At 35.1% G+C, this 26,575-nt stretch overlaps 1 protein-coding gene across 1 annotated transcript in view; it reads left to right on the top strand.

The window, feature by feature from the left end:
- Window positions 1-9,414: 9,414 nt before the first annotated feature.
- The window catches only part of LOC145686041 (extracellular tyrosine-protein kinase PKDCC-like), a 74,372-nt gene continuing 57,211 nt past the window's right edge, over window positions 9,415-26,575 (top strand). Inside the window, exon 1 of the mRNA XM_081758911.1 lies at window positions 9,415-10,091. Within this exon, the coding sequence (XP_081615037.1) occupies window positions 9,480-10,091 (612 nt within the window). The 5' untranslated portion in view covers window positions 9,415-9,479. The remainder of the gene's footprint in view (window positions 10,092-26,575) is intronic.

Below are 26,575 nucleotides of genomic sequence, written 5' to 3'. Positions count from 1 at the left end.
TATACAACAAATTTCACTAATTATAAAATTTTATACCGTTTCTAATCAGATAAAATCTACTCGCCTTGTAATTTTATAACAAAATGACGAGTGTCTGTTTATTTTATTTTATGATTCTTCCATATTCACTTTCAAATGATCGGCGACAGTTGCCATCTAATGAAGTTGATGCGTTTGTTGCTTCTAGTACACAATCCCTTAGAAAAAGAAGCAACAAATGCTCAAATGTGGGAGATGAATTTAGAACACCTAAGTGGCGCATACCTAGCACATATTTTGCTGTTAGAGTATCTGAAACAGTATGTACCTAAAGGACGTACCTAGAGCATGACAGATATAAGTCCCAAGTGACGACATAAAAACAAATGACTGTTAGAGTGCGAAACTCAGCCAGGTATATAAATGCTATATTTGTGGTACATAGTTGCAAATATCAATTAGATGTAACAAGTACCTAAAACTGCAGGTAGCTGAAGTACATACTTAGCACATGAATATCATATGTGCCAAGTGTCGGGTATCTAAAAAGTATCTGGGACACCTAAATGGCATATATCTAGCACATCCTGTGCTGTTAGAGTAATCAAATGCAGTTGAGTTCCTTCCTGTAGTGTCTGCCTCAACTTAGATTTTGGGAGAATTGTTATTCCGGCAACACTGTAATCTCTATGGGTGGCAACACTAAAAACTCTTCAAATTCATATTTTCTGTTGTATGATTGTGGCAAGTTGCAGTTCATTATCTCCTTTCATTTATGTAAAACATGCAAAGGAAAAATCGTAAATTTTGTATTATTTTTAGTATGTCAGGCTCTTATTTGTTATCGTGAGCTTAGAGGAAGAAAACTTGGAAGAGAAAATCATAGCGCACTGAAAGACGGTCCACAGTACTTAAGGGACATACATATTTGTACTTCTGCGATTTCGAAAAGCAATTTCGACAAATCCGATGAACCTTCGTATCACTCTGCCTAAAGGACTACAGTGAAGAAAACTACAATTAATTACGTAATTCTAGAAAATCATATCAATGTAAATATTATGATCCTCTTGTGAATTGTGAAGTTACACAAAAAAGTCTTCATGCCCTCCAGTTGTGGCTACGGATCGTTTATCTTTTTACGTATCTTCTACTAAAATATAGCGTTGCATGCTTATTTATGACTTGGCAACACTGAAGTCTACTCAATCAAGAAGGAAAATCTGTGTTGCAGGTTGTTAAGGTATTGCCTGAGGCTATGTGAACATTTGTTACTTCTTTTTATTTTCTTTGGACGCCTTTTGTGTTTCTTTTTTCTTCTACCTCACCTGACCAAATGGTTGATAAAATGAAAATGGAAGAAAAAGAGGGGGAGGAGCTGGCAGTCCAAATGGACAAGGCACAGCTCATCACCTTGTTTGTCTGACTGGTTTTTGCAGTCTTGACAAGTTAAACACGTAATGGCAGTAATTGCTTCGTAACGGCATGAGTGATAAAAACTGTCTGAAAACCAAATCTTCCCTTATAAACTATTTTGGATGCCTTGTTTATATTGATGGTGTCAGTATTTACAGTGCAAAATATTTTTGGTGGATAGTTACGTATGTTAGGTGTTCCAAGAATGCTATTTTTCCATATATATATATATATATATATATACTGTGTGTGTGTTGGATAACCTAGATCATTTTGAACACAACACTGGTTTCTTTATCTTCCAACATACATTTTAAGTATAAACCAGATTAGTCACTTGGAACTTAGAAAGATGTGTGAGTTCCTGTTCTTGTTCCTAAATTTTAATATATATTTCATACTTTAGTATGTATATTTTATATTTTAGTATATATTTTTAATATATACTTCTCTTACATCTTGATCTCAAATTTCACAAAGTTATACATTTTTATCAAATTACTGTTTTTTTTTTTTCCTCAATTGCAATTTACTGATAAGGTGAACGATAAATTAAAACTTTATCTACTTAGAAATGAATGAAAACCAAATAAAAAAAATGTATATGAAATAAATGAAAAGAAAATTGGAGATATAAGTAATATGAATAATATGTTCATGCTGTATAGACCAGGGCCACCCCGCGCAATGGCATCTTTTGCCCCCGTCCCTTTTTCTCAAGAAAGAACAGCTGGCAGAATATGCACTTGCGTATAACATATACTACGTAGTATAACATATACTACGAAAAAATATTGAAGAGTTTATAGTTTTCAATTGTGATTGTCATCGTAATTTATTGTCTTGTTCCTCATGAAACGTTTCCAGTGCACAATATATTGATATTTTGGAGATTGGTGTGTCAACTGGAGTCAAACTCAAGTATGAATTCGTCAATTAAAAAAAAAAAAAAAAATACAACTTGTTCCAAATATTTTCGACGTTGGTTTGCTTTATTTTATTTGAACTCGACAGTTCTTGTCAGCTTTGAGGCTATATGAGACATTGATTTACAATTTAATGTGGACACCAAACCAAACTAATTGAGCTTTCATCGGGAAGTATATGTTTTATCAAAGGATAAGAACCACTTCCAATTCTAAATTTTACAGTGTGCATAAAATGAATTTCAAGTTTTCCTGTTAAAACTTCTTGGTTTTCTTTTAGATAATAAGACCCTGATTTTTTTTCCTGCCTCCTATGGCCTTTTATTTATTTATTTATTTATTTATTATTATTATTTTTTGATACTTCGTAATTTTAAGTATGATTTGTATATATCGCGAGTAAATGTGTAAGGAGAATGACGTAAAAGCAGTAGGGGGTCTTAAGGGAAGTAAAACAAATCAACTTTTATCGTTGTAACCAAGGGAAAGGAAACTTCATTCAGCTTCAGAAACTTGTATACAACAATTAAAGTAATTGTTAAGCTTTCTTTTCTTAGGTTGCAGCGATAAAATTTAAACTTTTTTCTGATGTGACTTCCCTCAACAGTCGCCACTGGTGCTAGAAATAGCAGGCAGAAAGAGCCAGTATAATTTTAACGTCAAAATTCTTATTCGTTTCAGCATCAAAGGAAGAATATTTTCTGCTATCTCCAAATAAATTTTCAACATGATATCGTTGGGTTACATTCTTAAACAAGATAGACATATGTTCTGCATGATAAAAAAGAGTATTGATAAAAGTGACTATAATAGTAATATTTCTTAACACTGTATTAGTTGTATTTTTTTAAAAAATACATCCTGGAATAGCTTTTTGGAAACAAATTACCTAACATATCGTCCCTCTTGAGACAAAGGGGCGTATCTAATTTTTTCAACTTTTCCAGGAGACAAGTTGAAAGATTTTATAATCGTTTATTCTATCGTGTTCTGTTAAAATTTAACTTGATTTCGTAATTTATAATATCCATAACGTTGGAAATTAAACTAAATTTTAAAAGAAGACGATAGAATAAATGGTGAGAAAAGGTTTACCTTTGTCTCCTGGAAAAGTTAAGAAAATGAGATACGCCCTTTTGCCTCGAGAGGGACAATATGCTTTTGGAAAGAATGAAGACGCAATATGTCTGCTGTAATTCAACACTGAAGCATTAAAATTTACCTAACAGTTATTTTGAAAATGTAAATTACATAAACGGAGCCGCAAATAGACCAACGTGTTATAGACAAGATTCATTGCTAGATAGAGAAATCTGTGAGAAGTTGGGGAACAGCTAGGAATGTTATTCCATATATGAATACGAATGCTGTTCAGTGTCTTTCGTTAACTTTTGTTAAAATTAGGGAGACTAATGCCATACTGTGTGTACAGATTTAAAAAAAAAAAAAACTCATCATATCTGTATTTCCTACATTTAATATAGTCAATAATACTGTATATTTCTATTTAAAACTTTTTTTTTTTACGCTATTGCAAAATTATAGCCTACTATTTTTAAAATAAATTTTTACACAACGCATGTAACGTAAAATCAAAGTTAACACAAATTTGTAACAGATTTCATTTGATCTCTCAAAGATTCTTCTAAATAGCAGTTTCGCATTTTCTTTTTCGGAGTAAGAAAGATACTTTCTCCCTGTTTCAGTTCATTAAATACTTGAAAATAAATAAATAACTTAAATACTTAAATACTTGATTTAATTTAAAAAATTGAAAATGTGAACACACTGTGTAATCCGGAAATTCTTATCAACTCCAAAATAGCCTATCCATAAGTAAACTGATTTGCAAATTTATATTTATTTTTAATACAAAGCACTCTCATAATTCAAAACTTTTGTAAATATAACCACGCTTCCAAACTTTCATCTACCTGGTATATTGTAATTATTCATTAAGTATTATACATTAATGTTTAATATACGAGTATTGATTAAACATTTAATCATTAAAACGTTTAACTTTCTCATTTTGTAAATCATTTTTTTAAATGTGGGTCCTTGAATAAAGAATACTAAAAATGAAAACTCATAAAATGTTTCTGCGGAGTATTGTATAATATCTGGGGCAGAAACTTGAACATTACGCAAAGTGGATGTGGAGAAGAATGGAGAGAATTAACTGGATCAAAGTGAATGTAGAAGTATTAGAAATAGTCAGGAAGAAAATAACAATTTTAGATGATTTTTTAAAAAATATAACTTTTTTGGACTGGTTGAGGAGGAAATGTATAATGAGGGACAAGCTGGAAGGTACAGCAGAAAATTCATATGTGAAGGCGATGCTAGCTGTTGACTGTGGTGCATGGGAACTTCATATTTTGTAGTAAGTGACCTGCTAATAATATCTATGATAAAAATGAAACATTTAAACGTCCTCTAAATCGTTTAAATGGACTATTTAGCAAAAAAGCTTAATTTCTTAGATTCTAAATAGGTTTTTAAACCTTCGAAACATTCAATAATAATAATAATAATAATAATAATAATAATAATAATAATAATAATAATAATAATAATAATAATAATAATAATAATAATAATAATAATAGTTTCTGGTCTCCTCAAAACAATATTTTACTTGGGGGCGGGGGTGTTGTGTATTTGTATATGCAATTTCTTTGCATTTAAAGCATACAGAAAATGCACCCAGTATATACCGAAGCCTTCATTATAGCCTATTCCCATGTCATTCAACCGCAACTAAAATAGTTTGTAATTGGTTGCTTGCTTTCTCTTTGTTAAGCAGTGGATGCTAATTATGCAAAGTTGTTTTTTGATTTACTGTTGAACGTCTACCATTTTGTTTATTTGAGAACCCAATAAAAGAGTAAGCACACCGAAAGGAACAAGTAATTACCTCCTGTCATTACTTTTTAACTTTTTCTTCTACAACAACAATAATAAAGTAAAACAAAACTTTCCTTGTGGGCTTGCATGTTATTAACAGTGCATAATTCATGAAATAACTTGGGAGGGATTTTTCAATTTTTCTTTTCTCTTTTTCGTTGTTGATACTTGATGGTTTGTTGGTAAATTTGATTGGTTGAGCGTGGACGTAAACTTCCTGGCATTGGTATATTTTTGTTGCTTGTAGCAGTCACTCTGGGAGTTTTCTTTACGTCCAGTTTGGCAGTGAAGTTAAGTTTCTGAGGAGCTCTGTGGGTGTTCTCACAGCTTGAGGGGACATTCCATGACCGGTTTCGTACACCCCCGCCCCTTTACTCTTCGCTTTCCCACCTCCTCGGCTGTCAAGACTCCTCGTTAGGCCTGTCAGCTTAACCACCTCACTCCCCAGCGCCTGCGTTCTAACAAGAATGCGCTTATCGCCCCTTTCTTGTCTGTAGTGTTGCTAACGAAGAACATTTGTTCCTATATTTCTAATAAAAATATTTCAATAAGACTTTTTTCCCATGACATCAGAATTTAGTGCCTGGGTAAGGTGGCCATAATTTCAACAGCTAAAAATGAAACAAAAAATGCATTTTATTTTGAAATAAATTAATAATTTCACAGTAAGATATCACTATAAAATAAAAATATGAAACAAAGCAGTATTTATTGTGTAATTGGAAAAAAGTAATAAAGCAAATGATTGTTTTCATAGAAACTGGACATACATATTCATTTTAGATAGTCGATAGCACGCGCTGAGGGCTACTCAAAATTAACTAACTCTATGGCCTATGAAACCCGGAGGTTCAATGCCGCTTTCACAAAAGCTCTCCACTAACTTCTATCCTTAACCAACTGGATCCAGTTTCTACTTTGTATCCCTATTTCTGCGACATCTATCTTAATATTATCCTCCCATTTGCGCCTAGGGCTTCCTAATGGTCGTTTTCCGATTGGTCTTCCAAGACTTTGAAAGCGCTCCTACATTCTTTTATTCCGGCTACATGACCTGTCCAGGTCCACCTGAGCCTTCTAGACTTGATGACCCTAACAATGTTTGGTAAAGGTCATAAATTACGGAGTTCTTCGTTATGAAGTTTTTGCCATTCCCCATTCCTGTTCCTCTTGGGTCCGAATATTCGTCTCAGGATCTGTTCTCAAATAGAGGGATAATCAAAAGTCTTACATAATGAGCATACCGTATAATTATATTAATATAGAATTTAATTATGGTGTAATCTGTGCCCAAACAGTGAACTAATATTTCGAACTGAAAAGCTGTTTACTGATCAGTTTAAATTGATCGTTGTGTTGAAGTAAAGCGTATAGATTACATCAATGGTGTGATGCTACAATTTTTGGTGGGCATACACTAGACCGCTTTAAAAAATATAGTGTATGTCCATTTCCGTTACTTTCGTACTTTCGTAAATTTAAGGTGAGTATATGCTAGACCAGCATTTCCCAACCGGTGTGCCGCGGCACACCAGTGTGCCGCGAATGGTCCGCTGGTGTGCCGCGAGGAAATCGAAACAAATTATTAATTCTATAGGAACCAAATTGCAAGACATAGGGGAAAATGTATATTTGTATTTCACATTACTATGAACCCCTACTATAAATCTACAATTTTAAGTTTCTTACTGTGTTACTTTTCTGTACATTTTTAATGTTGAAAAACGTATTTATCATTGTCATAACCATTATTGCTTCTTTATTGTTGCAGACTATTTCGTAACTTGAAATTTTAACATATTATTCAATAAATTCAACAAAGCAAATATGCATACAAATTACCTACATTTGTGTTTTAAAGTTACAGGACATTTGTTTATTTGTTCTTTATTTAGTGATCTTCCATTTTAGTGAAAGGTTAGATACAGTTTTGGAAAGAGAAAGTGGATTTTTAAAAACCCGATTCTTATATTTCATTGCAATTGTTTTCTATTTTAAAATCAGAATGAAAAATAAGCATAATGATTTACCACGGGAGAAAACCAGTGATCGAGCTTTCTTCTCTGTAAGAAGGAAATCAGTAATCACAGAAAAATACCACTATATATATTCGCCGCGAGAATTCAAGTTACACCGCAAATTGAAAAAGGTTAGGAAACGCTGTGCTAGACTATAAAAATATTAGTAGGGTATACGCTGTATACTCCCGTATACGGCCGCTCAGTGGTAGAGCGTTCACCTCCGGTGTTTGGGATCCCTGGTTCGATCCCAGCTCGCGCCGTGTGAACTTTGTGGTGGACAAACACCGTGCTCGTGGGTTTTCTCGGGGTTGTCCCGTTTCCTCCCACTTTCTTCATCCACCATTTCACTCATTTCTCATCATCACCGTCTCCTTTAGCCTAACCGGCATAACCGTGGGACGTTAAACTTAAAGATTTCAGTTTTCATTTCCCGTATACGGCCATTACATCTTTGGATATTTTAATTTAAAAATCGGAACAATATTTTGTGTTCAGAAATACGAAACATGGAATACGAAACAATTTCGATTAATCGGAACGTATGATTGCCCTATCCTTAAGTAAAATATGCTACTAACGAACAAACATTTCAAACAAACAAACAAACAAAAAAAAAGGGAACCACGATAACCCCTTTTTCCAGGGAGCCTATCAATAAAGAATCTTAGTATTTCCCTCGCCTAAAGTTATAAAATAGTGAAACAGCGTAATTTCTAGCAGGCTTTCAATCAAGTTCATATACAGCAATTCTCCGGATCATGTCAGATGAAACCGAAAAGAAACGACTTTTGACTTTCAACGTTTGGATGGTCAATCTATAATCTTTTGAACTTTGCAAAGAGCTTGTTCTTCCTTATTTTCATTTTCATTTTCATTTTCGTTTTCGTTTTTTTTTTTTTTTTTTTTTTTTTTTTTTTTTTTTTTAGAAATGTTATTCTAAAGCGAGCAGACAATATGTATTTAAAAAAAATAGATTAACCAAACGATCTATACGAAAGTAGCACAGTTCAGTGATTTATCGCTGTTTTCTGTGTTGGTTGCCACGTACTATTCTCTTTGTATATGATTATAGTAGGCCCTATATTATCACAACCTTCACAGTTTGCAAGATATTGATCAGCTTTGTTTTAAGATTTTAGACCGTCACAAAACACAAATATTGAAAGAAAATTCTCGGAAGGTTTCTATGTATACTGATAGCGTTGGACTGGCCCACACAGCAATCACGGAGTGGGCCAACATAATAGTGACGAAAATGCCTGTTTCGAAGAAAGAAAAAAAAAATGTGTTAAAATATCTTTTGATGGTGGACCAATTCTGTAGATAAGCCGAGTGGGCCAAAATTTGCGAGTCTGCTCCTGCATTCTGATGCTGTATTGAGAAAGAATGACGTGGATAGTCAGGAAAGCACTGGTGATAAAAGAAACCCAGATGATTTAATGTCTTAGACGAAGAAGAAATGTAGCCACCAAGTCAAATTCATTATTAACTCTCCTAACTTTGATCTAACATGTTAGTAAAATAACTGAGATTTTAGCACTTTTCATGGTTACCCTATAGGCCCTATTGGGACAGATTCTGAGAGTATTTAGATTCCTGTAGATCACCAGGTCCTGTAGGTCATGCTTTTTCTGTGCATGGACTTCGTTTGATTCTCGGTAGAAACACAATTTTCGGTACATGTTGATCCGGTATGTTAGCGATTTCTTAGTAACAATAAAAAGTGATCCGCAAGCAGAAGAGGACTCATATGGTCTTTTCTCGCTGAAGCCGGTTATTCATCGATAACCTAGGGGGGCCGCGGTGGCTCAGTAGTAGAGCGTTCACCTCTGGTGCTTGGGGTCCCGGGTTCGATCCCAGCCCCCACCAAGTGAACTTTGTGGTGGACAAACACCGTGTGCGTGGGTTTTCTCGGGGTTCTCCCGTTTCCTCCCACTTTCTTCATTCCACCATTTTATTCATTACTCATCATCACTGTCTCCTTTAGCCTAACCGGCATAACCGTGGGACGTAAAACTCAAAGATTTCATTTCATTTCATTTTTCATTGATAACCTACTTCGTTTTCTTTTTCTTTAGTGATAATACTGGTACATTTTCTGCATCGTGAGTTGGTACTACTTGAACTCATAAGTTGCCTGGTCTGCTTCTTGGAACGATCACGCCAGTACACTTGATGGTAGCAGTGACGAGGGAGTAATGTCAGCTGTTCGGCTGGTGCGGAAGACATGCCTGTGCTCTCCCGCGTTTCTCCTCTCTGCCTGCTAGTTTCTATTTACGTTACGCTATTTGTGGTAGCTAGTGTTATTTTGTTAAGTTCCTTCTTTGATATTCGGGGCAAGAATGTGTTAAGAACATCACCTAACAATTATTACAATATTCAACGAAATCAGGTCCCTGAACATGGCCGCCTTAATTCCAAATACAGTTTGTCGATGATCAATCAATTTCAGTGGAAAAGGGATCTTTACAATAGAAGTGAAGAAGATGAATATGTGAGGCTTAGATTAAGTCCAGACCTCATACTTCAGCTTGATCCTGACATTGTTTCAGGGCAGCAGCAGCGGTGGCCATATAGCAACACTGGACCGATCAATTGCAGTAGCATACATAATGTTACAGATCTCGAATTTGTGGCTGGGGGGTGGACGAAGGCTGTGTACAAGGGTAAATTTGGTTTCCAAAACGTAGCGATAAAAACAGTGAATCTGAATGGACACGACATTCAAGAGTGCCAAAAAAGAGGCGGTTCCATGCCTCTGTGTTATCGTCGTGCCGCAACGAAGATCGTGAAAGAGATTATCCTTCTCAACGAAATAAGTCATGACAATATTGTGAAGGTAAGCTGTACATTTGATTTATATTCCTTAGCCAATACAGATAATACGAGCGCTAGCTTTATCTTACGATACTTTAACACAGTAGGAATAAGATAATGTTATCAGTGTTTACAGTAGCAGAATCGTTACTTGTGAGAATTCATCACTTTGTTACAGCTTGTATAAGGAATGTTTATATTGATAATCGTAATATTTTTTTGCTGTTAGTAAAACTAATTTTCATGTCTTGCCATATGTAGTCATCCTTACTGTAATTCATTCTTTTAATTATTACAAAGATGACGTAGGTAGTGTTTGATTTATTTATTTTCATTGTGAATAAAAAAGATGTTTGTCTTTGGAACTACATCCTATTATAAAACATTAGTAGGGTTGTTAAGACAATGCAGAATTATATGTAGACTGTTTACAATTTTATTTTTGTCGTTAAAATAAATTAATGATTCTCAACTTGTGTACCGTAAATGCAGGCTAATCGTAATCTTTTCCTGAAATGCATATAACCCGCTGTGCATCTTGGTGTGTCTGGGATGCATACATTCAAGGATAAGATTCTAACTGGTTATTCATCGATTTGTGTATATTTAAACATTGGAAAGAAATCAAAGGGGAGTATTTGCTATATAATCCATTAGAACCTTTTTCACACATTCGCTATATATATTCAATTGGGAGTTTTTTTCAAACGACGAAAAACAAAAGTTGCAAGACAAATTCACCCTTAAGAAAATTAAATTTTCCGCATTTAATAGCAGGTAAGAAGTGTTTAAACATACAGTGAGCGAAGAAAGTGTTCGTATACCGTGTACACTTTATATTGAAAACAGCGTAGAATTACAACGGGAGGTGTAAAATATAAATCCAGAATTAAGACTACACATTCATACATTTTATTTCTATATACAAGAGAAAGGCCAAACAAACACAATCACTGGTTTGTTCAAACGAAAAGAGAGAATTCCTAAGCGCAAAAAGTCACAGTACACATGCTTGAACTAATGTTTGTAAAGTACATTACGTCATTTAATATTTTGTGGGATTACCTTGTGTTTTAATGATTGCCTCTAATCTTCGTGGCATTGATTTCACCAAGTGTTATGTAGTTTCTTAAGTGATTAAGTCTCATTCTTCTTGAATAGGTTTTTTTCAGCCCTTCTTTGTAGAGAAACTGTGCCTTCTGATTCTTGTCTGCAGAACAGACCATAGATGTTCTATGGGGTTAATGACAGGGGATTGAGGAGGTGTGCTAAGCTGTTTTGGGATATTATAGAAGAGTCAGAATCGAGGGCTTAAGTTTAGAGTTGCCCCTCCAGTCTGAAGGTGCCCTTGGACTTTGCAACATACAAAAAACAATGCTTAAAGTATTAAAAATTGTTACATTTCACGTAACTTCAGTACTCCGTGGGCTTCACAAAAATTTAAAAGTTTTTCTTCATTATTTTTGCGCATCCGTTACACCTGTTTGCCATATTCGCCATATTTTACAACTACCATGCTGCTGAAACCTTCCGCATCCGGCAAATAGTACTAATTTTCACATATCTTTTCTCGCATTAAACATACCTCTCCTGCCGAATTTACATTCCTAAACATCAAATAAAAACTTCAAATTATAATTTCTTACCTCATTTCTCCTGTAAATTTTCCTGATTTTTATAAAAAGCGGAGGGGTAACTCTAAACTTAACCCGAATCGAGTATTTTCCGCTGTTTTTTGGGGTCGTTGTCTTGCTGTAAATTAAAATTGTTTTCAAGATCCATCTTCTGAGCACTAGGATGGAGATTATCCTTTAATATGTTAATATACACTTTGTGATCCATCACTCCATCTATAAAGTAAAGACGACCCACTCATGAGGCACTCATACTACCCCAGACGAGCCTGGACCCTCCTAAGTGTTTTACTGTAGCTACGAGATTTCAAAGATTCATCTCTGTATTCACCTTCCACCATACCATTCGCCTCCCATGAAACCCGAAGAGGTTAAATTTACTTTCGTCCGAAAATATGACCCTATTAGAGAAGTCATATTCGTTATCTCTATCCCTTTGGGGATCCTATGGTACAATTTGTACCATACGGGTGTTTCATGGTACATTGCGTTATAACTCTTCCTATTTGAGCTTTTTCGTTTTTTGTTTTTCAAGTCCAGAGGCATTGTAGAAGACCTTACGTATGGTTTCACACCTTCCTGACTCGAGACATGGGAGGTGATGACGTCATAATTCTAAAATATATATTTTCATTTATTAAGCCTATGTTCATTATTTTTTGGCGGGCTTATTTTTGCACGTAGAAGATTGAAATTTTGCACAAACATTCAGTTCACCGAGTAGTATTTACCAGATTTTTATTCCAGATTTGTGAGTTAAAACAGGGGGGATCCAGAGGGGCAAAGGGTTGAAAAAATGGATATTTTTACCCGAAAAATCCCTTTCTTCGGGATTTTCCCGCCTTATATACAAGATGGAGACACGTGAGTCATACCGTCTGAAAGGCAGTTTTATTCTGAAGAGAATGATGGGCGAAACATGACCCTAGGGTAATTAGGGATGTCTCAGGGAATTTTTACAAAATATCCCTCTGTATACGGGAATATGGTACATTGTCGGTATATATATATATTTTTGGCGGGCTTACTTTTGTACCTAGAAGATTGAAATTGTGCATAAACAGCCTACCTAGTAGTATTTATCAGATTTTTTCAATCTCTGCGTTAAAACAGGGGGGTCCAGAGGGGCTAAAAGTTGAAAAAAGGGACATTTCGACCAAAAAATCCCTTTTTTCGGGAATTTCCCGCCTTAGATACATGATGGAGACATGTGAATGGTACCGCCTGAAAGGCAGTTCTATTCTGAAGAGAATGATGGGCGAAACATGACCCTAGGATAATTAGGGATGTCTCAGGAATTTTTTTCCCTGAGATCATAGTGTTTTGCATTAATTTGGGGCATTGTGGGAATTCTTGATAAAATTTCTCCCGCCCTTAGTATTCAAGATAGAAACTTGAAATTTGGCACACACATTCAGCATACCAAGTACTATTTATCAGATTTTTTTAGATGTCTACGTTCACACAGGGCCGTTCCAGAGGGGCCCAAAGTGTGACAAAAAATCCCTCCGAAATTTTCCCTTTGACATCATTTTTCCTGCTCCTGGTATATGGTATGAGCATGAAAGTGGTACCATTTGAAAGCCAGCTCCATTCTGAAGAGAATGAGGTATGAACCATGATCCTAGGATAAATAGTGACGATGCAATAGCTGCTTGATTGAAAGTCTAAAAAATACCCCAAAAACCCAGGATCCCAAAACGGCTATACTCTTTTGCAAACTTTAGTCTCTTTGTGCGATTTGTCTTGTTCACCCAGAATTTTTTCCTGCCTACCCGACCATGATACCCATTCTCTCTGCAAATATTCCGCACTGTACTTATACTTTAACACCACGTTTTTCCAGATCTGTTACCAATTGCGCAACACTACTTTTCGGAATCATTTTAATTTCCCTAATGATGTAACATTTGTCTTGTTCACCCAACACTCTCGGTCTCTCATGTTTGATATCACAAATTACTAACCTATCCAGTTCTTGAGCATCATATATGATGCTCATTGTCACAAATTACTGTGAGACCATGAGCATCACATATGGTGCTAGTTCCCCTGGGTACATTTTCGGGAGAAACAAAATATCGCGACAAACATGTGATATAACTATCCATAATCGAGCCAGAGGCAAGAAGAAATTGTATGGCCTCCTGGGACCAGTACCCACAAATCATCTTGGCAGTCAACCTATTACCTTCTAAACATTACACTTGTCTTTGTGGTTCTTTATTTATATATTCATAAAGCTGATTTCACTATTCACAATTTGAATGTTATTACACTTCGTAAATTCTCGGTTTCTTTTTCCCAGGCATTCTCGTTTAAATAGCATAGGTGTACGAACACTTTCTCCGCTCACTGTAGCTCAAATATGGAGTACAGTTTATTAAGCATACTTCATTGAAAGTTTCTTATGATTTGAATTGTGAGATTTGTAGCTTTGAATTCGCCGAAGGATTTGATTCTAAGGTGTTAGGGGCTCGCCACTAGTCAATGAGGAAGACTGCATTTTATTCGTTACTTCATTTCTCATTCTTATCTGATTAAGGATTGAAACGAAGTATTCAACCGGATGGATTATCGTTTGATTATTCATTTTATTTTGGGGCAAACTTCAACATGTATTTCTTAAATTTGAGTGAATTATTATATAAATTGTGCTGCCGTTAAAAAAAGAAAGAAAAAAGAGGAAAAGAAAATACGTGGAAAAGATTAGACAAATTGCTTCCACGTATTGAATTGCATTGAATATTCATTTTAAAATCTGATCTGAATAAGACTGAATTGTAGAGACGCGCAAGAGAGTTGAGGCTGTCTCGTCTCGAAAATATGTCGTGAAAGTTGTCTCGTCTTGGAAGATATATCCATTATCGTCTCCTCTTGTTCGCAACCGTACTGAATTGCATTTTAAAACAAAGTCGAGGGCTGTAGTTGAATTTTACAGCATCTAATGACATTAGATATAACATTTTCTATTACTTACAACTTATAAGTACTTTTATTACATAAAACTGCTTTAACATAAAATATTTTGAAGTTCACAGTATTGAGTAGTTATAAGCTTCGGTGACGTAGTACGAACAAAAAATGATGGGGGTCTATTATTATTTTGTAGTATATTGAAATGTGTAAATTACACTGTAAAGTTAACGAACAACCGTTGCTACTACTATATGGAAATTGCAACAGTTCTCAGAAAGTTTATATATATTTCAGATGATCAAAAATCGTTGGGCAGTCTTTTCATATTGTTTCCAAGTGGGATGCATTTAATTGGAGTACAGTTGTCGCTCTCTCTCTCTCTCTCTCTCTCTCTCTCTCTAGTGGCGGATCCAGGATATGGTCAAGGAAGGGGCTAAACCATAGTTTGCCGTTTTATCCAGTGTAAAGCAGGATTGAAGCCCATTTTATCCAGTGTAAACCTGAGCGTCAAGGGGGGCTATAGCCCCTCTTGGACCCGCTACTATATATATATATATATATATATATATATATATGCGACAACGATATTGTAGAATATAATTAAACAGGCATAAGGGGGGATTAGTGCTTTTTTTAGTAATCTTCGCTTGTTAATGTTAATAGTCAAAATTCCAGCGTTCAGAATAAGTAAATTAAAAAAAAAATAATAATAATTTGCCAACCAAATGAAGTTGATGCCGTAGTAACATCTTGTGTTAGCAATAAGATCGGTTTCCGTGCCAATCATTTCTGTATACTTTTGGAGCTTGCAACTGTATTCAGTGATCAAAGATCCAGTAATTTAATTTTCTCGTAATATGGGGTCCTTGTCGAAACTATTGTATCGTCGTTGTGTAAACGTGGAATATAATCATACATAAACTAATTAATTACACCAACCATTCGAAATTATTGTTGAAATCCGAAAGATCAGACATCTTTAACCCCGGATAATGAATAACATATAGCCCCATAAGAGCTTTTATTAAGAAATATCGAGAGACAAGAAGGAAATACGTTGGAAACTATCTTTGGTTGAAAACAAAACTCGTGCAATGCAAGCGCTTGAACATGTTTATGGTGTGTTAAAACTCATAAATTTTCTTGCTAAATAGCCATACTTTACAAGCAGTCACGCTGGTTGTTACTCTTAACACTAATTAAATCACGCTCTGTGATTCTGTTGTATTTTTATCTCATTAGAGAGAGCCAAAAAAAAAAAAAAGTAAATTCTTGTAGAAGAAAAACAGAAAAGACAACTTGCCCCCCTCCTTTTCTCCAAAAAGAGTTATTTAACGTTATTGCAACAATATAAAGGAAGATATACTATTAACTGAGTTAGCGATTAAAGTTATTCCTTTTAGGTTTGAGAGAGTCTTTTGCGAGTACAGGGATATAATTTAAAGTTTATTCATAATTGAGTGTCTGTAATTTAATTCTGTCCATTACTGAAGAATCTAGTAAACGAGGACTTGTTATGTATTAAATCGTAGCCTACCTGTATTCAATTTGATTCATGTAAAGGACTACAAACAAGAGAAAAACTAATCTTTATATTTAGCCTTTACGAGTCTCGGAAAGCCCTGCGCATATTTTTGTTTATGTAGTTTTGAATATAAGGTATTTAAAATAATAATAATAATAATAATAATAATAATAATAATAATAATAATAAAACAGTATAATCAAAATAATGCGTACTATATAATATTGATACTTATAAGTGTAAAGTATTGTGAATTTGGAATCCCAAAAATTTAATATATCAATGTAAGGAATACATAAAGTTTAATTTGAAAGAATGCTGATTTAGTGGTAGTAATACTGGTTTCTTCCACTTACTTAAAAGAATGTAGTTTCGATTTCAGGACGAAATTTTGTATTTTGCACCTCAATCGTACAGTTGGATTTGTTTCAGTTAAAGCCGTTACTTTTTAAAGTCTCTTGCTCGTCCACAACTGAGCATTAGACATGAAGTCAGAGTTTATGGTGGATACGTGTAACACTTTCCACCATTACCCACTCGTATGAAGTTAAAAAAAGAAAGAAAGAAAACACTCATTATTTTTTTTAAGTGTCCTGTAATTCTTGAAAAGAATATTATACTATCTCAGTGTTCCTCGTGCTACTGAAGCAGGTCCAGATTAGCCCTAAGTCCCCGGCTATTTGTAGCGTTTGCAAAGCGTTTTTATTGCTCATGCGTACGCTTGGAATACGCTGACCATGTATTTAAATGTAGATGGCTAATCACAAACAAGAAAGCAATAAAAGCGCGGAGAGGACGCAGCTCGAGCGTATTTGGTGCGTTTCGGAACAGTAGACCGCCTGCTGTTTAAAAGATATCAAAAGGAAATGAAAAAAAAGGAAAGACGTGTTGCCAGGCAAGGGGATTTTTACCAAGAAACAACTGCTTTGGAGGTTCTTCGTGCAGAGTATTGGAACTCTGCTATTATAAACCTGGACTTGGCAAAAAAGACCTGGAAACCCTGACTGACTCACAGTATGATTTATAACTCTGGCGAAAGTAAAGTTACCAAACAGCCACTTTGGTCGCGTTCGCTCTAGGGGGTAACGCTTCGAAAACGCATTCTCAAATAGCCACAGACCTTGGACGGCATGCAGCCTAGAGGTGGCGTACTTAGCTCCCTCTCCCCGTCTTATGCATTACAGAATAAATGAATTTATCGTACTAGAAAATTCCATGTGGGCGTTTGTACAATGGGGATTATAACATTCTTTACGTTTTTCGAGATCAGAATATAAAATGTTCTTCATGTGTTAAAATATAATGGACTGTAGAACAGCACTTTCAAATTCGGTCAGTAGAAATGTTTTAAAATTACATTACAGTACATTTTTGAGGGAAGTAGGCGGTTCCAGAAGTATAGCCTGGGGCTCAATATGTGTTAATCCTGCCCTATACTGAGGGAGTTACAGAGGTGCCTCTGTCCCCCAAATTCTTGGGCGCAATCCTCCGGAAATTCCCTCACCCGACAGACCGGAGACCGGAGTAGTAAAGACCGGAGTTGATTATGACAAAACCAAGATGCTTTGTAGACTACTGGTAAATTTTATTAAATTTCCGAACGTTTTGCCGTTCTTAAAAACAACATTAGGCCCGTTACACAGTCAAGCGGAGCTCCGCGCTCCGTCTTCTGTCCTCCGCGCTACGCGTGTGTGCTTACACAGTAATCCGTAGCTACGCGCTCCGCGTCACGTGATTACATACACAATTCTCCTCAGTCAGTGTTGCGAGTCAACATGAGTAAGATCGAAACGACAATAGTGGCTTCTTATCTCTGTAAGAAGAGAAAACGAAGAACACAGAAAAATAGGCGGTTCCAAAGCAACTCCTTAGTTACTCAAAGAAGTTTGAAGGGAGCTTGTGTGACTCTTTATGTAGGTTTGCGAGAAGATTAGAAAAAGTTCTTAAATTATTACACGATTTTTGTATTCTACGCAAACGGGATCCCATAAACATGGTCTTAATTCAACTTCTGTAATAAGTCTTTCTGGATCAATCTTCATTTTGGTTTTGCTACTATACACCTTGCTCTTTACATTTTAAAGGGAAGTGGCTGCTCCGCGCGCGGAGTTCCGCGTGACTATGTAAGCACCCATTTGCTCAATGGCCCTATCCGCCTCGCGGAGGACGGAGCGCGGATAGGGCCACGCGGAGGCCTCCGCGTGACTATGTATGCACCCATAAGAAACAATAAGGCCCGTTACACAGTCACGCGGAGTCCCGCGTGGCAAGATTGTTCTATTGATTCTTATGTGTGCATACATAGTCACGCGGAGGACTCCGCGCGCGGAGCAGCCTCCGCGTGGCCCTATCCGCGCTCCGCGAGGCAGATAAGGCCATTGAACAAATGGGTGCTTACGTAGTCAAGCGGAACTCCGCGCGCGGAGCAGCCACTTCTCTTTAAAATTTAAAAAGAAACGTGCATGGTAGCAAAAGCAAAATGCAAATTGATCTAGATTTCTTTTCTTATTTTTGATAGTGAGTTGCTAAATAATATTTTATACTGTTCTATAATACTATTTTCATATTTTTTAGTGTTATTTTTGATTTAGCTATATTGTCTTCGTTTAATTGGAACTTTCAATTAATGTCTTTGCTTAATTGGAACTCTACATGTGGTGCCTCTAATATACCACTGTTAACAGTATGTGACTATTGTAATTTTTGGACTTTCTTTCAACAAATTTCAGTTTCAATTTCAATTATCACGGATGTTAAATTAACACCATGTTAGTGGGATCCCTCTTGTGAGGAACACAAAAAGCGTGACATTCGTGAACAGGCATGGAACGAAATAAGTTTTTTTTTTTTTTTTTTTTTTGTAAAAATGAAGGTATGGACAATGATAAAAGATAAATTGAGGCAAATAATTTATCTCTACTATGAAATAGTTGATTGGATGTGAAGTTTTAACCAAATGTACAAATATTGGTTATTTTCATTTGTTAAAATACAGTATCTGTTGAGTGCTGTATTTTAAGAGCGTGCATATGAATTTTATTTAAACTGCATTTTTATAATTTCGATGGATTTTTTTTTTTCAATTAGGTATCGAACGACTGAATTGACGTACGGAAATTATTGAAGTACTTATCGTCTTCTCGCAAATCTATATACACAGACGTAAAGCTCCCTTCAGACTTCTTTGAGAAACTAAAGCAGCGTTTCCCAACATTTTTCAACTTGCGGCACACTACGGGCGTTACTTGGATTCTCGCGGCACACTTATAGATATTATTATTTGTAAATATAAAACACAGTCGCATTTTTTCTGTGATTATTGATCTCCTCAGAGAGGTTTCTCCCGTGGTAAATCATTATACTTATTTTCCATTCTATTTTATAAATAGAAAACAATTGCAGTGAAATATTGGACTCAGGTTTTTAAAAATACTCTATCTTTTTAAAAACTATATCCAGCCTTTTACAAGAAGGAAGATTACTAAATAACGAACGAACAAACAAATCTCTTATACTTTTAGAACACAAATGTAGGTAATTTGTCGAAAGGATTGAATTATATTTTAAATTATCAAGTTACGAAACAATCTGCAACAATAAAGAAGCAATAATGATCATAACAATGATAACGAGTACATTTTTCAACATTAGAAATGTACAGAACAGTAACCCTGTATGAAACTTAAAATTGTAGATTCATAGTACAGGTTCATATCATGTGAAATACAAATATACATTTTCCCTACGTTTGGCAAAAGGATTGCTATAAAATTAATCATTTTGCTTCGATTTCTCGCGGCACACCAGCGGCCCATTCACGGCACACCGGTTGGGAAACACTGAACTAAGGGATGAATCTTGAGACATTTATTTTTCTGTGTTCTTCGTTTTCTCTTCTTACAGAAATATTAAGATGCCACTATTGTCGTTTCGAACTTTTTATGTTGACTCGCAACACTGACTGAGAAGAATCATGTATATAATCACGTGACGCGTAGCGCGTAGCTACGGATGACTGTGTAAGCACACACGCGTAGTGCGGAGGGCGGAAGACGGAGCGCGGAGCTCCGCTTGACTGTGTAACGGGCCTAAAACAATCTTGCCACGCGGGACTCCGCGCGCGGAGCTCCGCGTGACTGTGTAACGGACCTTATGATATAATTCAAGGTCGATTGTGACATGCCTCCTCAAGAATCGTTGCGCCCTAAAACCTGCCTGAGGGCACCTCTGGACGGTTACGTAGGGTAGTTGAAATATAAATTATATTCTGTAGCACGAAACTTCAGAAGGCGTAATGTGAAGAGAGGCAGTTATTTGTAAATGAAAGTGTATATATGTTTTCCACAAACTCACGGTATGAGATCAATTGAAACCGGATTAATAATTTCAAAATACGCTATGTGACTTATTCAACTATTACAGTTCAGGTTAACAAAAGTTATGATATGCTTTAAAATTGTCAGTTTTATTCGAATACCGGTAGTCATTGTTCCCTTGTCGCTTCCCAGTTTTGTGGATTCACATTTGACTTCCAATTCTAATAAAATAAAAATCTTTCAAAACTGTTGACAATTTTAGATAATAATGCGTTAACCAAGCACTATTATGTTTTAGCATTCCGCTTTAATGTTTGCATTAATAATAAGAAAAAAATCTGTTTGTAGGCAAACACGGAATAGGTATTAAAGGAATGTTCAGGACTACGTTTCGTAATACTGATTTTGCTTGTACGTATATATCGTGTATTTCCTTGAAACTTCCAAATCATTCCTGTTGCTTGGGGTTGAAGTTGATCAAGAATAAAGGATAAATTGTAAAGAGTGTTCCACAACAAAGAAGTTTCCAACTTTCATGAAGTAGGCCTATATTGTGTGTATGTATTCAGACTTAAAAAAAAAAAAAAAAAATGGTGAACAAAGCAGACGTGCAGGAGAGTGAATTTACTACTCTTACTCCTCCTCCTCCTCCTCCTCCTACTACTACTACTACTACTACTACTATACTACTACTACTACTACTACTACTACTACTACTACTAATAATAATAATAATAATAATAATAATAAAAAGGCTACATAAGTTTTTTTCCTACATAAGCTATCTTCTTCTCATCAAACAAGGGTCCCAATATGGATTATTTCTTCGGGTGGACATCAGTAATGAGGCAAGATAGTGAGTTCAGTCCATTAAAAACAAACTTTTAAGGATAACTTTCCTACAGATTAGCTGCACTTCATGAAAATTGGCGTATACTTCTTTTTGCAGCTTTTCAGTAGGACCTATTATTATTTGGGGTTGAAATGGTAGATTTGGGAAACGGAGTAGGACAGATCGAGATTAAAGTGAATCGTAAGAAATATCGAATCCGTGTAAACGAGGGGAAACGATAAGGCCTCTATTTCCGAGTTTCGTAGTAACCAATAGACAGTAGCCCGTTTTCTAATCTTTCCAATATATTTTGTATGAAAAGCCAAGTCCAAATAAGTCAATCAAATGCAAGAGAATATTCAAATTTTGTTCCAGAACCAACTTAAATTATTAATTAGGGAATAGTCCGAGCAGTCTTTTCTTCGTTCAGAAAATTTTTTTATTAGAAGCATGTTTCTCAAAAGTAAGTAGTCTCATCAGTGAAAATAGTAAAATAATTAAAAAGTAAAATTATTTATTCTTCAGACAAAGTTCAAATATTGACCTCTTGAATTTGCTTGAATCTCTTGAATTTACTTATTTTTTATAGGTACTACATTATCTGAAAATCACAGTAATTGTCCTTCGTTTTTCCGCATTTAATATGGATCATCGATGCACAGATTAATATTTTCGTTCAATTGTACGCACAAAACACAGAAGCCCACCAAAGACCCACGTACAGGTATACAGTATGCGTCTTAACACGCTGATGGTTTATTCTTGAACCTTCGTAGTTCAGGGTTTGAAAAAACCCAACCCACCTGGGCCCATGTGTGTTTTTTCGGGTATTTTCGGGTTTTATAGGGTTTTTTCGGGTTTAATTGGGTTTTTTCGAAATATTTCTCTCTCTTTGGGATAAAAATGTTAAAAGATGATTTACATTTCATGAGTGTCATTGTCACAACTTGCCACAACTTTCTTTTCACTGCTGTTTTGAAAAAAAATGCCGCCATTTTGAAATTTTATATTGGATCGCCGTAAAAATCTATACAGCAAATTTAGAATGTCTTGTGCTTCTACCCTCCAAATATCAACTTAAAAAGTCCGAAAATTGTACCTTGTAGCATGGATACCCGCTATTTTGAAAAATGGCCGCCATTTTGAAATTTTATGTCGCCAAAATATATACAGCTAATTTAGTCTCTCGTGCTTCTACTTTGAAAATTTCAACTTGAAAGACCTAAAATTGCGCTTTGTAGCGTGGATATCAGCAGCGGCGCAAATTTGTCTTTAACATTGGGGCGACGGGTAAGACGGTATATATATATATATATATATATATATATATATATATATATATATATATATATATATATATATATATATATATATATATATATATATATGCGATGTACAAAATATTTATCAAGGCGGAAAACAATGCTGAGGAGGATTACCCATTTCGGTCCCGGCGTCCTCCACAGGGGACATAAAATATGACGACATTATTATTGCTTTATAACTTTAAAATCCGACTGGCAACATTGAAAACTGTTTACAAGGGATCCAAATATGATCATTCCCTGTAAACAGTTTTCAATGTTGCTAGTCTGATTTTAAAGTTGTAAAGCAATAATAATATCGTCATATTTTGTCCTCTGTGTGGGACTCCGGGACAACATGGGTAGGGGAGCAGAATTCTCTTCAACATTGGGAGGTGGTCAGATTTGTGGCTTACTCTGGGAGGTATCAATTTCATCTCACTTTCCTTTGTGACAGTTGGACACAAATCATCACATTTCTTCCTAAAAGACACATTTCCAATCGGATTATTGAGGGGGACAGTTTCAAGATTGTAGGGGATATGTCCCCATCATCCCCCCCGGGATTTTCGCCAGTGGATATCAGCTATTTTTTTTTTTTTTAAAGCGCGTCATTTTGTAATTTTACGTTGGTATGCTGCCAAAATCTAAACAGAAAAATTAGTGTGTCTCTGGTTTGTATCCTGAAAATTTAAAAGACCGAAAGTTGAACACCGTGTGGTAAAGGCAGACAAACTAATAAATGTAGATCGAGTCATCCTAGGAGCCTCAGTGACGTTCGCCAAATATGAATACCAAATAGCTATATTAATTTAAAACAAAGACATAATTCATCAAAATGTCTTAAATATTTTTCAACGTAAAATAAATTGTCTTATTGTTGAAGTTCACTTTCGATGCTTTGTGCATTCAATTACGGGAATTACCCGAGCACTTATTGCAAGACCATTCTTTCCCGAAAATTAATTTAAAACAATTAACAAAGATAGGCCTATAATTCATATTTTATAAATTAAATGTTTCAAAATGTCATAAATGAAATGAAATATTCTCCAGCGTAAAATAAATAGATTTATTGTTGAAGTATTCACTTTCGATGCTTTGTGGGTTCAATTGCGGGAATTTCCCGAACACTTCTTTCACGACGGGTTTTCCCTGAAAATGCAGCTTGCTTTACTGTACATCCAAACTTCCATTAATACTGAAGTTTGAATGCAGCACTTGAAATAGTAAGCGTTACGTAGTTTTCGAAGCTCCGAGCATTAAGCTTCTTAATTTTGACAAGAATTTTTACGTTATTGCTAGTGTTGATTCTACAGAATGCTTATTTGAAGGCTAGCAACAAATGACTGAACTTAACTGTTGTTGGTAAAGCAAATTTTACTGAATACTTTTGTTACCATCAAAGGTAAGAAATAATACTAATAGGTTTTACTAATGTATTTACATATTTACTGTTAGTACCGGCACCTATGAACTTAAACCCGTCAACGTATGAGCGATAACGTCCCTCGGCGGCGCCGAGTCAGGAAACACACTATTAACGGAAAGTATTTTCTAAAATATACAATCGCTTACTTTACTTGAAATAGGCTATAGGCATAATTCGCACATTAATTTGTTCTACAATTATTTCAAGCTAAGGTGGAGGTTTTTTTTTATTTATTTATCCATTCATTCAGTGCATTTAGAGCTTTATAAAGGTCTTATGTTGAATATTGCTGTCTATCTTAACATGAAAGCATATAATTCGCCCAAAGAAAGTTTAAAATCTGATAAAAATAACTTTCAATGTGATCACCTTAGTTGTACCAATAATACACTAACAAAAAAGTCAAAAACCCAGGTGGGTTTTAAGATGGGTTTTTTCAGGTGGGTCCAACCCGGAAAAACCCGGTGGGTTTTTTCGGGCTGGGCCCACTTGGGCAAACCCTGTCGTAGTTGCACACCTTCCCAACCATGATTTCCAGTGGAGCTACTTCCGAGGTTTAAAAGGCAGAATTGACGTGATGGAAACCCATGTTAAGAAGTTGATTATATATCACCTTTCTACAAGTCGCGTGGCCAACCATAGCCTTTCTTGAGTATAGAAAGCCATGGAATTTTTGTTTTACATGCATCTTAATGACAATTTTAGTTGCTATGTTTTTTTTTTTCGGAGGTTGTCACTACAGCCACGTGTTATGACAAATTAGTTTATGACATCAAATAAATATTATTCTAGGTAATTTCGACAAACTAGAAGTTTTTATTTTCGTTTGGCAGTGTCTTAACCCATATTTTAAAGATTAGAGGGAAGGGAAGGAACAGAATAATCTACAGGCTCATATGTTTATAGTTTGATTCCAACTAAACTCTTAGCTGCAATTACATACCCGTTACGAGCACCGGCATTTTTCCCCAGAAGAAAAAGAGAAAGAAAGAAAAGAAAATGGTCATGAGCAATCTGCAGTCGCTGGCATGGTCCTGAAATATAAATATGTTGGAAAGTTTCTGCATACTTCGGTCCTACGCTAGCCTTTTCATTTCGACGTAAGAATAACCGTCTTTAATATTGTTCATCAATGCCATATTTCTTCCTGTCCTTGCTCTCTTATTTTCTACCATGTATTATAAAACCATGTTCTAACCAGCCCCCCCCCCCCCTAATTTTTGAAAATATCTTTGGGCGCACGCTTAGTTAACTAGTACTCAGTATTAATGTATTACTCGACTTACTAAGTCCTTCGTAATATAATCGGATACTATGAACGTTTCTACTACAATTAGCGCAGACCATATTGAAATATGTTTGTGCGTATTTGTATAATTGCCTTCTTACTTGAATAGGTGTGCTTCAATCTTGTTCATATTCACTGAAAAAAAAGTTTGGTCAAATTGACCAAAAAATAGTTCCCGGGTACCAAATCGTTTGGTCAATATAGCGCCAACCAAACGCTTGGTCACCAGCACTAAATCGTTTGGTCACGATTTGTTTGGTTGCAGGAACCTATTATTTGGTTACCAGTACCAAATATGCATTTGGTAATTTTGACCAAATAATGACCAAACAAGTAGAATTTGGTTGGGAATACCAAAAATTTGGTTAAAATGAACGAAATTTGGTTCTTGGAACCAAATAATTTGGTTGCAAATACTAAACGCGTATTTAGTGAATTTGACCAAACCATTTGGTAGCAATTACCAAAGACTGTTGCTATTGGTACTAAACTGAAAATAATACGAGGGTTATCACAAAATTCATTGGAAATTTTTTCTAACGAAAATGGTAACAAAGCAAGAAATTCTTAAACATGCAAATGGAAAGTTAATACATATGTAAATATTACGTATAGATTGGATATAAATACATATTCCCATAATATCGAACAATCATTTTTACTTTTTTTTTTCTCGTGCTATATTCTGATGGAGATGTGTATGTTTACACAATTCCTTACATGTAACGTTTACGTATATGCTAACCTTCCATTTGGATATTTCAGAAGTTTTTGATGCGTGACCATTTTCGTAAGAAAAAAAAAAAAGTTGCCATGACTTTTGCGGTAACCCACATATATTGCTTCTAGTTACTAAGAACTTCTTCAAAAATAAGATTTACATATACATTTTGAAGCAACATACGAAATATGTATACGAATACATGTAAATTTAAAACTCTATGTATATGTACACAAAGTTGCAAATCAATTTTTTGAGGAAAATAGAACTATTTAATATATAAAGAATTTACACACAACATTTTTCTACAAAATCATTTTATTGTAAATAATAATACTAAAAAAACAGCAACTGAGTCATACAGGTTTCAAAATTAAACAATGATATTAACATCTGTTAAAGTACTGAAAGTAAGATTTTTAGATCAAATTCAAAACTTCAAGAAAAAACGTAAAGAACTTAAAGAAAACTTATACTGTAATTTTACTCCCAGTAAACAACATTGAAGATTTTTGAAAATAAATTAGAAACTAGT

The sequence above is a fragment of the Thermobia domestica genome, chromosome 5 (assembly GCF_964235325.1).
Source record: "Thermobia domestica chromosome 5, izTheDome1.hap1.1, whole genome shotgun sequence".
NCBI classification, from domain to species: Eukaryota; Metazoa; Arthropoda; class Insecta; order Zygentoma; family Lepismatidae; genus Thermobia; species Thermobia domestica.
This window is presented reverse-complemented; position numbering and strand designations above follow the sequence as displayed.